Here is a 13,037-nt window from a genome sequence, read left to right as displayed (position 1 = left end):
CAATGGCATGGTGGTTAGCCAAGCCAACCGTAAAGTTTGATTTGTCCAACAAAAATCATTTCTCCTTTGAAGCTTTGCCCTCTGATCTGCTCATCTGCAACTCAAAATAATGGATGCTTCAAAAGTTTTATTTTTCTACTACAACATATACAGATGCAGAGTTTGCATGCTTGTTGGGCTGCATTTTCATTCCACTGTCAAAGGTGGGTGCTCACTTGTTGGGCTCCTACGGGGCAAATACTACCACGAGAGACAAGAGAACATAATGGAATTAAGGAGTACGAAAGTTTTTTTTAGCACTTTCTGGAACTCTTTGATGACGACTAGAGCTAATAATTGCATGAGATTTTTGTTCTTCTTTCACATGAGCCAGCAAGATTAATAAATAATTGGTCGATCGGCTGGTTGGTGAACAAGCAAAGGCCCTTCGCCACTCCATGCAACTACATCTTAGATATAAATACATATCTTTTTCACGTAGCGTGATCAGAACCAAAAAACTTTTTTTAAAAATTTTTTTTGTATCATTTAGCTGCTAAAGGGGACAACTCTCGAGAAGAAGAGGACAAGGAGCGTGCCCCATAGTTCCTGAGAATGGGATGCAATGGGAACTTGAATTGAAGGAACTCAGAGTTGGTTCGATTTGGACCCTGGAGAAAATTGCGTGAGTGGAGCAGACCTGGATGTTGCCTGTGATCAGTTTGCTTGCAACCCTGAGAACTAATCGTCCTGGTGCAGCTCAGCAATTAGCCAAACATGGCAAGGAAAACTTGAAAAAGTCTAAATTACGAGGAGGAAGAAGAGGAGAACCCGGACGGTCAGCAGGGGCAGCCTTCGAAGGCGATTGAAATCCATAACCTGAAACAAATTTGGATTGCATGGTAGAATTTGGAACATAAAAGCATGAACTTAGGGGACTGTCTAAATGGACAAAAGGGGACAACAGTAAGACAAACGAGGTGTCTTTGGAGGGTGATTTATTTCCTTGATTTTTGTGCTGTATGGACTCTTGCTTGTGCACATTTGTTCTTCTCCAATTTCCATCGACCAGGCCAGCAGCTACTAGTATAATTGTCCAACTTTTTGACATAGAGTGATTTAAAATGGCATGTATGTAAGATCCCAAACTTAGATGAAGGGTGTAAGATTCAAAGTACTAATTGTGCCCCAGCTTCAAAACATAAATAATGTAAGTATGTAACTGCCTGGTTGGTGAAAAACTAATATCACTGGTCACTCTGTGCAACTACATGTACCTATAAATATCTATCTTCTCTAGGTGAGTCAACACCCAAATTGTAAGCTTGCCCAAACCATTCGACAGCTTAGGGAAGAGGGATATGAGATGTCAAGTGCCATCGTAACTCAATTGCTCTTTGGGACGATGGGATGCAATGGGAATACGATCGGCCGTCAGGAAACATTAATTTCCTAGCAGAAGCTCCTCACGGTTCGGGGTTCTCTAGATACCACTTTTAACCGGTCAGATTTAAACACTAGCTACAAAATGAACCAAATGGTTAGGGTCATCAAGGTATTATGATACCTATATTTTGAGGATGGCGAGTATAATGTGTCAGGCTTAGATGAGCAAAAGGAGACAAATGTGGAGCAAAACCTTCTCTGCGTGTAACACAACAAGAGTGAGAATCTCATCAAAAGGCTGGGAAGTAGAAATTTGACTTCATATGTTCACATAGTTACATATACAATTGAGATTCAAGTTATTATGTGTGCTAGCTCGAATAAATGAAGTTCTGTAGAAATAATATAGCGTAATAACAAATTGACCTACTTTTGCTCATGTATTATCAAAGGCCCTCTAATCCTACATAAAATAGAACTATTAAAGGGACAGATACCAGCATTCCAACAATGACCCTGCAGCAAACGAGCAGCAAAAACGGTTAATTAAGCTGTAAATGTATGCCTGAGCAATTTTTAGTCAAAATAATTCGTACGCTGTGCTGAGCACGTCGGGATGCAATCCATATTCCTTTGCAAAGATAAATGAAGTAATAGATTGTGGTACTGCAGCCTGCAGAGCCAATGTCACATCCAGAAAATTATTGCACAGACCATAAGTGACAGATAACGACATAAACCAAAATTTCCTTAGCACATAGATTCTTATATAGCCACAAAGAAAAACGTTACCACCTTTGAAATTACTTACAGTATCATGTATTAAATTAGAATTAGCTATATGGGCCATGGTTGAAGAGTGTTCCGAAGGCCAAAGGGTAGTATTTGGGGTATTTACATCCACAGAAGATTTTCCTGTGCGCTTATGGCCCTGTGCGCTGCAACGGCTTGCCGGGAGCTGCCTAGGGCTGCTGCTCCTGCTGGCGTGTGCTGAGGGGGACGCCCTCGGCGCACGTGATAGCATCTGGTGGCAGCAGGGACGCCTGCGTTCACCACCAGCATCCGGCGACAAGGCTTGTGCCTCCTGTGGCACAGCAAGGGCAGTGCAGTCAAGCTGGGGATTGGGGCTTTGGCGAAAGCCTTGCTCGTTTGACAGGCCGACGGCGGCGGCGCCTAAGCGCGTCGTTTACTTTCTTGGAAGCGTCATTCGATCGGTCCCTTTTCCCTCCACAGCGCATGCATGGCAGCCGGTGGCCTAGGGATTGCTAGGAGAAATCCAAGCTTGGCCTTGTGCTGTGCTGACAACGGCGACACCCTCAGGTGCCGTTCTTCCTCCTTGGAGGCATTGTTTCGAGGTATCCCTACCCACAAAACCACATGTTTTGGGTGCATTTGCGTTGGTGTGGGAGGTTTTGATCAGGAGAAATCCTTGCCTGGTTTTGCACCATTGCTGTCATTGATGACGCCCTCAGGTGCCATTGTCCTTCTTGGAGGCGATGACGAGAGACCACTTCCCATTAGGGCCATGTGCACCACTTTGGTTTTGGTGCTTCTCATTCTACTTCACCCATACACTTCTTTGATCTAGCAGCTAATGGTTGTTGACCTCCTTCGTGGTTCCGTAAGTGTTTCCATATGGCGCCTCTACTCCATCGGCTGTCTCCTTATTGATGGTGCCGTCAAATCTTATGCCGGGTGAGGTTTTCCACCTCTATTGCCATTCCCCTCGAGGATTCCTCCCCTTGTACGGTGTTGGATGGCGGTACGTGGAGCCCGGATGTGCGGTGAATGGTGTTACCATGAGCTTCAAGGGAGATCGTCGTGTCTGATGAGTTTTTGGTTTGCGCACCGCTTGCCACCTTTAGTCCCCATTCCATTAGCCTGGTTCTCAGATGGAGGGTAACACTGGAACGGCGTAGCTACAAGAGGTGGACTGGATGTGCAATGGCCAAGACGCACCTGGCGAGTATGTTGGTTAGTGGTGACTCTAATTGGCGAGCGGTAGTTGTTCTTTTGACCTGAATAATGGCTTGTCATTTTGAAGTGTCTGTGTGATTGGGTACCAGCGTCTTGGAGCTAATGTAGGGTCTGCCCAAGGACCGACGGGTTTAGGTAAATATCTAATGCGTTCCCCAACGGGAGAGGTTATTTTTGGAGGGGAAACTATGCGTTTTTGAAAAAGCTCGGATTCGATTACAGAAAGTCCTTCTTGAAGTATTTCCCATACAATGGGTTCCTTTTCCCAAATTTTCCTTGATTCTTTTAAACAAGAATTTAATAAACTAGAATTGAGTGCAAAAGAAGAGAGGAAATTTGTATTTGCTTCTTCCTCTTGTTGTACTCCGGTTATAACCCGTATTTTATGTTGCTGAATATCTTGTACTGCTTTTGGCCTACCCAAGGCCCGTTAATGAAATTCAGGTGGGGATTCTCTCTCCCACGGTGACCCTTCAAAAAAAAATAGAAGATTTTCTTATGTCTCACAATATTTAGTAACTAATTAAGTGGTTTCATAAGATAGTTTTGAATTATGATTAGAAATGTTCTTTAATGTCCAAGTAAAGTGGGTCATATATGATGGACAATTTCAGTTAAGTGTCTTCTACTATCATACATTCCTCAGGAAAATAATTGGGAATACTTTCATAACAACAGTATGTAAGACGAATTTAAATCCTAGTTGATTTGTTGTTTTCCCTTTTGGTTGTTGGCAAAAGTGTAAGATCCATGTGTGCAGTTCTAAGCATAGTTACAACTTCTCAGAGGGAGGTACATATATACGTACTTGTATAATGGCGACACGAACAACGTCACCACGGAGTCCGACAGCAATGGAACCGATGGTCATGGCAATTGGGTCAAGGACGAACTTTAGCACAAGGCTTAGAAATGTTAAGCTCGGCCCACATGGGATCAGTTTATCCTGCTGTGCCATAAACAGCCCTGAATCAAAAGGTTTTAGCGATTAACTTAAATGTGGTAGAGAATAGGGACTCAGTTTATACAGATATATACTTTCCTTTCCTTCAAATGCATAATACTTTAGATATGCTGCTGGTCAACCTTTTGGATCGTTAACTATTACTCCCTCCGTTCCAAATTATAGGTCGTTTTAGCTTTTCTAGGTGCATACTATGCACCTAGATATAAGTATATATCTAGATGCCTAATAATATTTATGAATTTAGAAAAGCTAAAATGATATATAATTTGAAACGGAGGGAGTAATATATTCCAACGTACATAGATTGGAAGCATGAAAGTTGCAGGACTAGATTTGTCTTGAAATGGATTTTTATAATATCACAATTTTACTAGATTTTATAAATATATGCTGGAAGATATCAAAGATACGCTTTGAAGACTGTATAGTTCAAGACGTTAAGAATTTTACCCTCTACTTTTCAGTTTTAAATTTTCCTAATTTAAATGTACCATAACAAATATGGTGCAAAAGCTAATTAACCATCACAACATATTGATTATTAGTGGGCAATAGGATCATTAGCCCATCTTAATTCCCACACATGATATCAAATGGACCTATATTTAGAACCAGAGGAAGTAATTGATAAACCTGCATTATGATTCAAAGGCACATAAAAGATCTTTTCTTACCCATGCTGAACATGGCAAGGCCGTTCCCACACTGGGCCATTATTCCAATGGAATTTTTGATGATGATTGGCAAAGATATCTGCAATCTGATTAGGTCAAGACAAGTGAAATGGTGAGATAGGTACAGGGCCCAAACTCAAATAATTCATGAATTAATCCAAAAAACCAAAGGGACACCAAAATCCATTAGGGTTTGTATCAACTCTACCCAAAACAACTTTCCTATGGTCTAGCCGAATAGCGTAGCCACATTACACTCCATCCTGTCAAAAAAAAGGGCATTCTTTTCCTGCTTTCAGTTTAAAGTTTAAAACATAAATAAACTATCCATACATATTTCAAACATATAGATAGAAAAACGATGAAATCATTTGTATATTTCATAATTATATTACTCTAGCGAAAAATAATTATCTATTGATAACTACGTTTAGATACAATTTATAGCTAGCAATTCTTGTACTGAAGATTAGATGCTTTACACTACATGTACCGTGGATGCATATATGTGCTCCCTCCGTTTCAAATTATAGGTCATTTATGTAGATGCATATATACAAAGACCTATGAATCTAGAAAAGCTAAAAACCAAAATGATATATAATTTGGAATAGAGGGAGTAGTTTGATTACGTGTTGGCAATGCAGGCCCACATGATGCCACCCACGCTGGCATATGTGTTGGGATTGCGCCCCAACTTGTACAACACTACCTTGACCAGCTTCCAGATTGACGGCCTGCCGCCGCCAACGGTCGGCGCGACGCCAATGGCCTCGGCATTGCTTGCTTCAACGTTGTCAATGACCAGTGCCGACTGAGGAAACGTGGACGTATCGTCGACATTATAGGCGGCATCGTCGTCGTCGGTGCTAGCTTCAACGTCGTCGTCATTGATGTGATGGGGAGTTTCCTGAGCTGGAGCAGCCGACGAGTCTGGTCCGTCACCTGGGATCATCTCCGTGCCGCCGATGGCGTCCTTCCTGACCTCACCCGCGGCCACGACGGCAATCATTTCTTCAGTGCTCGCCTGAACGCCATTGATGACTTTCGGCGGCGGCGGCGGCGGAGAAAGCACAGATGTTGTCGAGACGTGGTCGTCGGCGTAGGTGCTAGCTTCAATGTCACTGACCGGAACGTCAGCGGCGCGGCGGATCTGCGTCGTCGTCCCGAGCGCGGCCTTCCTGACCTCGAGCGCGAAGAGGAGGAGCGTGATCCAGACGATGGCCTGGAAGACGGAGAGCTGGACGACGAGCTGCTGCGCCCAGTCGCCGTACATGGCCTGCGCCATGGGCACGCCGACGACGAGCGAGCTCGTGAGCGTGGACAGGGAGAAGCCGGTGATGGACCAGCTAACGGCGTTCTTGCGCCCCCCGGTGAGGAGCACCCAGCCGCCGATGACGGCGGCGATGACCGCCTTGGAGATGACGTCGGCGGCGATGGCGCGGTAGTTGGCCCGGAAGGGGTCGGTGTGGACCGTGAAGCCGAAGGTGAAGAAGGGGATCGCGAAGAAGGCGACGAGGCTGTTGACGGACTCGCACTGCTCCGGCGTGAAGATCTTCCACCGCCGGACCGAGCAGAACCCCAGGAGCAGGGGGACGTACAGCGGCACCAGCGCCGACGCCACCTTGTACACGTCGCCCCACGAGATCATCTCTCCTAGCTCTCCTCTTCGATTAGATTAGATTAGATTAGATTAGATTAGACGAGCTGCTTGTGAAATTTCCGGATGAGAGCAGGAGAGGGGAAGATGTTTCATTTGGACTTGGAAAATGCGTTTCGCGTTCCCAGAACAAAATAACAACCACCTCGCGTTGAAGTGGGAACAAAATAACAACCACCTCGCGTTGAAGTGGGAACAAAATAACAAACACCTCACGTTTAAGTAGTGCATGTTCTCCACGAAATCAGAAACGGACGTGCTAGCGCCCGAACGTCCGATAAATTTTTTTTATCGGACGCTCCGTCGCAATATTCAAAAATAACTACCGAAACATCAAAAATCAACACGTGCAACATGAAAACAGATGAAACATCTGGAACATACAGTTGCAACATATATGTGAAAATATATGCAACATCCACATAGAACATTTGCAACTTGCAACCTGAAAACACTTGATGCAACAGAAGACTGAAACAGATGAAACATTTTAGAACATATTGTTGCAACATATTTGTTGAACATATGCAACATTCAGATCAAACGCTTGCAACAATACTTCTGGGAGCAAATGAAACATTCGGACAAAACTCTTACAATATGCCTCTGAAACACTTGCAACAGCTGCTGTGGCTTGTGGCCATCGTGCCCGTGCGTTGGGCAACAAAATATTTGTATTGAAATATACGGAAATTCAACCAGACTAATAATGTAAAAATAAGAGGTATTTAATCAAGAACTTAGTTATGGGTGAAGGAAATTTCTTCTTTAAGCATCAAATCTTAGATGTATGAAGTATTTCTAATGGCATGCAATGATAGAGCCATACACTTATTTAATATTACAAGGTGCATGCCCGTAAGTTGCTACGGGAAAAATAGATGTAGAATCTTATTAATGTTATGCAATTGCTATTATATTCGACGAGATTTAACCATTGATCTTCAACTGCACTGGGGTTGACTCCTGATTAATTATGCAGGTTTTGTATGAGGAAACACACGGTGACAGTCTAATAAGGAAACTAAAAAAGACAGATTTATGGGAGCACAAGGAGTTTAATCTTCTACGATACTACTTATTTTATTTATATGCTTATAATCAGTAGTAGGGAGACCCTCTCCCATTTCATTGAAAAACCGGTCCACCACTGAAGAAGAATCACAACTGTAACTATATCAGTGCAGACAGATCATGCTGCAGAATGGCCAGCTTAATTCATTCATTACTCGTAGTAGAGTTTTCTTTCCACATTGCATATAGCAGCTCAAACTTTGCCATTCATGCGTGTGCGCATGAGGCCAAAACCCAAGTGTCCCTTCAGTTGTGTGGGCATCGTGCTCGCGCCTATGACAAGTGCTTGCGTGCTGCTACCCGTGCTACGGGAAGTTGCATTCACTACCGGTTGCCTTCGTTGTGCCCACCCTCTGGGTGAGGCACTTCGGTTATAGAGCACTTGCGGCGTCACCTCGTGGTACCAGCTACATCGGTTGGCACCACCAAGGTCACCTCGCTTGTGCTCTTGGTCTCGGATGGAGCTAACGATATAGGGTGAGGCTGCTTCGGCGCCTTGATCCTTGAAAATTCAGTACCTTCGGAAAAACGACTACCGGCCCAGCCAACGCCTCGTGCCGAAGCTGGCGCCGGTTTGTCGAGATCAGCATAACATTAATCACCGGTAGAACTTCATTGAGCCCTGCCAAACTTAATACAGATCCATCTGGAGTTTTGTTGGTTGGGTTGGGGCGTATAAGCACACAATGATTCTATCCAATCGTCGGTGCAGATGTAAGAGTAATGGCCAGAGCAGAACTTCTATTCTATATGGTCGCAATGGCTCCTCCTCCTTGCATTGCTCCTCTGCTCAACAGATCATGCTCCTTTAGCTCACCATCAGTATAATATTGGTCAATTTTCATCCCTGTCTCATTTGGTCACGGGAACTCTAGCTCTTCGCCTCTTCCTTCTGTATTGGCGTATCCAGTCCTGACAGTGCCTCTGAGAAGGGCAACAATGAGGCTCTAAAGAATGACCATACATGCACTGCAATGGAAAGTACTCAGCTTTCAGAATTGCACATACCAAACAAACAGTGATCAAATCCTGCATGATGATCTTGACAGGGTCCTGCTCACATTCTGATGCATTCTTCTGACGTCATTTTGTTATCCTTGTGAACCTGATGTGCTTTCCTCTGTGGCCTAGCCATCCTGAAACCATTATTCAGACGATTCTGCAGAGAAATAAGGTCACATGCACAGAGTTTTCAACTAATATGGATACAAATCAGATGGAGCTAGCTATAAGTAAAGAAAATTAAATAAGGCATGCTTCTCAAAATCACATGGTAAATGTTTTTTTTTCCTGAACAACATGCTTATGAAAGAAACAAAAGGTTAGCGATCAGCCGCTATCACTTTCTCAAAGGAGCATCAGCTAGGATACAAGGAACCTTCTTCCTGAAAAAGAAAAGATGAAAGGAAACTATAAAGCAAGATTGCTTTGGCCCTAATAAGTTCATGGCCCCATTTGACTGCACAGATGCAGAACAGAGTAATCTACAGAAGCCACAGTCCAAAGGTATAGATGCCAAGCTCTCTAAATTAACTTCCCTATTGGATCACACAAATCCTTAGATGCCATTCAAGGAACAACAAAAGTAAACTCACCCATGCCTGGACGGCTGAACCATATTCCTGAAGTACTTGGTCCAAGAATGTCTGTCAGGCCACTTTTGACTGCAGTTGGAAGAAACCAAAATCATGCACAAGCACAACCAATGCGCCCACTGAGCATTCAATATTTGAAACTGCCATTCACTCCCCATTGAGGTCATAACCCGTTTTAGCTACAGGCTTGCCATGGAATCGTGCCAATTTCAGAAAAGGATCATGCACAATGCGACAGCCAACAGGCACCATAGAACAGGTTTGGCACATGATCAAACAGGTTAAGCTGATATAATTTGGAAAGCAACCACGAATGATTCAAATTAAAATGCTACTGAAGTACTGCTAGTCCAGATTCTGCTCAAAGATCATGACAACAGACCTGCTGGATGCACGCAGCCATTTAGGATAAGATACTTAGATTGATAATTGCTTCACTATATTATTGCATCCTGGAAATAATTGTAGCACATTTATAGCCATACATACCTATGATTTATTCAATATTCATGGCTGAAATTAAAACAAGCTTTGCTTTATGTGACTGAAATCATCCAATCTTGTTGTGAATGTAAGGAACTAAGAAAAGATACAGGACAAATTGTCACTTTCGCCACACATTCAGAACTAATCCTATTCCTTTTTCTAAGATAGAAAGTCTTTAGATCCATCCTAATAGGATAATATTTATTAAATCAGAAAAAATAAGCATCTGAAATATGTGTCAGGTATGCTACCAAAATGTCAGGGAGCTCGTACCTACAAAATTTCAGTGGCTGAGAGAAAACTCTATATTCTGTAGTCATGTGAAAGTGGATCACTCAGACTTGCAAGTGATTTTTTCCTATCCGTGCAATTAACTCATTGCTTTGGTCGCCAGAAGTCAAAATGACAGAAGCATAGCATAGCATGACCCCCCACCTCCACAGCTCCACCCCATTGATGTCAACAACTTCAGCTTCACCCCCTGCACTCTTACGGTTCTATTAGTTGATTGGGACCTTGCCTTTGTAGCATAGTGAGGCACAAATTGCTGATCTTTCAGGGATGGATGAAATTATACAAATGGAATCATCAATTGAAACTTGAAGACGAGAGAACACCTGATCTCGATGACTCGAGCGGCTCTACACCTTGGATTTGCTTGCCTGCAATTGAAACCCAACGATTTTATCATTCTGTCTCTCAAGTTTTAATATTTGTAGACATATAAATCACTTGGGTTAATCCAGCTCTAATCTATCATTGTACAACTAATAATTTTGGTCTTATCGCCTACAACAGATTTTAATTTAAAATGTGAAATGATGTGAAATATCCAGCCCAAATTGCCTAGTCCTATAATGGTTGTTATGTACATTTATATACAGCAATTGAAAGCAAAGTAAAAGTATAATTGTCTGACAATTCAGAAGGAAAATTGACATAGTGCTTACTTCTTAGAGGAATCTGAGGTTCACCTTATGGTCATTCAGTTTTATGGGTTGGATGATGCCAAGCGAGATTATCAATGCAGAGTGCAGAAAATATGCAGATCATTCCATGGAGCAAACTGAAAATTGCAAAGGGCAAACCAACTTGTAGCTGACCAAAGATCATTTTGTATTTATACAGGAGATAAATGGCACATCAGCACAAAAATAAAACACATGAACTGTGAAACAGTCTACAACATACCCATGAATTTGTCCACTTATCCGCTTACCAACTCAACATGCTTATCATGTTTGGTTACTGGAGCCCAAGTGAATTTCCACTTCCAGCTTCTCTTGTTTCTTTCTGTGTCATATGTAGTTCACAAACTTCACAAATCCCCTACTTTCATCGCCCACTGTTTCCTTGTACACGTAAACTGCAAAAAGATTATTTAGCATGAAAAATAAGAAGAACATAGCTAACTCATCATCGAAGATAATTTGTTAATAAACGTAGTGCAAGATTAAATCAAGAGCGCAGTGAAAATTTTGAATACAGTCCAACAGTTGGTACCAATCAAAACTTCCAAAAGAAATTACAGTCATTTGCTACTCAATTACCCCTACTGAATAGCTGATGGAAGGAGGGAAGATCTAGAGATACACTGTTTTGAAGGCCCCTGATCCTTGTCTAGAGATACACTGTCTAAAGATCTCCTTGTACTGCACAATGCACACACGGAACTGCAGAGATTAGGGAGAAAGTTGTCCTCCTCATCGGCAAGCTCTGCCTGATCGCCGCCCGCCACCTTCCGACTGGAGGCCATAGCACCGGCGCGCTCCTCTCTTCATCTTCCTCCTCTCCGCTGGGGTCGCGCAGTGAGACGTGGGAGAGAAGGACTACCTGGTGACACTGCGATTGGGGATGCCGCGGTGTGGTGGTGTCGCGCGCGCAGCACATGCGGAGGCGGAGACTGGGGATGTCCAGCAGCTCGACGCTCGTCCCCACCACGGCGGCCGCGCTCCCGGCCCTCATCCTCCTCTCCGCCGCCGCGCGGCTACCGCACCCCCGTGGAGCAAAGCAGCCCTCTCCGCACCCCGACCCCGCCGCCCACACCGAAGCGCAGCCACGGCGGGGGTCGTGGACACGTGTGGAGCACGGGGGCGAGGCGTGGGGAGATGGCGGCGGGATAGGAGGCGCAGGCGAGGCGGCGGAGGCGCAGATGCGTGTGGCATGGCGGCGTTGGCGGAGGCAATGGCGGCGTGGAATTGGGAACGCAGGCGGAGGGACGGCTCGGAGGGGTGGAGGGGAAGCCGAGCCCACCCCATTTTCCTCCACCCGGTGGTCTGCTTCCTCCTCCTTTTGACCCGTAGTTGGTCCATATCTCCTTCCCTCTTTCGGCTTCCAGCCCACCTTTGGTCCGCCTACGCCGCAAACTCTCTCATCTTCCTCGCAGTAAAACTGTGCCGCGCCGCCACTGTTCTACCCCACCGCCGGTGCAGAGCAGCCATGAGGTCAACTCAAGCTCCGCCACCAATTATGCGCAGCCGGTAAGAATAATCAACCCCATCTTTCCTCCCCGCTCCCTCCTCTTTCCTTTCACGAGCTTCACCAAGATCGCAATGGAGCTCCTCCGATCCATCCACCGCCCCTGATTCCGTTCCTGATCATGCAGAGCTACCACTCCTCGGAGGTTCGGTCTTCCTCCACGCGAATAGATGGCCTTGACAACACCACCTACGTGTCTTCCTCTCCCTCGGCACCCACCTCCCGCCGCAAACCGTGGCCGGGATGGCCTCTCCAACGAGATTTGTATACATTATGCTGCATATATCTTGCTTTTCGTGACTCATCAGCTATATATATGTGTTTCCACATGTATTAACACATATGATTGATCTTTCATCTTCTCTATTCATGTGCACATAATCACATTACATTACATTTTTAGTGCATACATACTTACTGTCATGAAGTAATAACCAATAAGCAATGGCGTGTTTCCAGCACAAGCAGACACATATCAATTTGGCAATTGGATTAACAAGTTGATCATGTCCAACCAAAATTATCCGCCTTTGGTGGCCATTAACACTAAGTGGTGTTTATTGTGGTGGGTACATATGCATTTAGAAGAAGTGAGAATTCGGTTGAAATGTTAAAACAGCATCCAATTTCATTAATACACATCAAGAGTGGCTCTTATGCAAAACATCCATCGGAACTAAGAGATATACAAACAAAACCTATTCACATTTACTGTTTACAAATAGATTCTCTTGCATTATTGGTTGCATATCAATTGCTTA

At 44.2% G+C, this 13,037-nt stretch overlaps 1 protein-coding gene and 2 long non-coding RNA genes across 10 annotated transcripts; 1 reads left to right on the top strand and 2 right to left on the bottom strand.

Annotated features, from left to right (window-relative positions):
• Window positions 1-1,811: 1,811 nt before the first annotated feature.
• LOC101779819 (probable auxin efflux carrier component 5a) lies at window positions 1,812-6,634 on the bottom strand. The gene is made up of 6 exons (XM_014805509.1): window positions 6,115-6,634; window positions 5,616-5,817; window positions 4,984-5,069; window positions 4,151-4,308; window positions 1,962-2,038; window positions 1,812-1,881 (listed from the first exon to the last, which is right to left on the bottom strand). The coding sequence occupies exons 1-6, from the start codon at window positions 6,632-6,634 to the stop codon at window positions 1,812-1,814; spliced, it is 1,113 nt and encodes a 370-aa protein (XP_014660995.1).
• Window positions 6,635-8,236: 1,602 nt separating this feature from the next.
• Window positions 8,237-11,761, bottom strand: LOC101777231. Of its 8 annotated transcripts, none has more exons than XR_001164432.2 (8): window positions 11,632-11,761; window positions 10,990-11,164; window positions 10,749-10,864; window positions 10,416-10,460; window positions 10,072-10,279; window positions 9,313-9,381; window positions 8,726-8,876; window positions 8,237-8,641 (listed from the first exon to the last, which is right to left on the bottom strand). It is a non-coding gene; the product is annotated as an uncharacterized LOC101777231 (long non-coding RNA). The 8 variants fall into 8 exon arrangements; XR_002678622.1 differs by lacking the exon at window positions 11,632-11,761 and adding an exon at window positions 11,392-11,532; XR_002678621.1 differs by lacking the exon at window positions 11,632-11,761 and adding an exon at window positions 11,349-11,488.
• Window positions 11,762-12,135: 374 nt separating this feature from the next.
• Window positions 12,136-12,670, top strand: LOC111257992. The gene is made up of 2 exons (XR_002678624.1): window positions 12,136-12,278; window positions 12,404-12,670. It is a non-coding gene; the product is annotated as an uncharacterized LOC111257992 (long non-coding RNA).
• The last annotated feature ends 367 nt before the right edge of the window (window positions 12,671-13,037 follow it).

The sequence above is a fragment of the Setaria italica genome, chromosome VII (genome assembly GCF_000263155.2).
Source record: "Setaria italica strain Yugu1 chromosome VII, Setaria_italica_v2.0, whole genome shotgun sequence".
Lineage (NCBI taxonomy): Eukaryota > Viridiplantae > Streptophyta > Magnoliopsida > Poales > Poaceae > Setaria > Setaria italica.
Note: the sequence above shows the minus strand (reverse complement) of the source record. Positions and strands in the feature narration are given on the sequence as shown.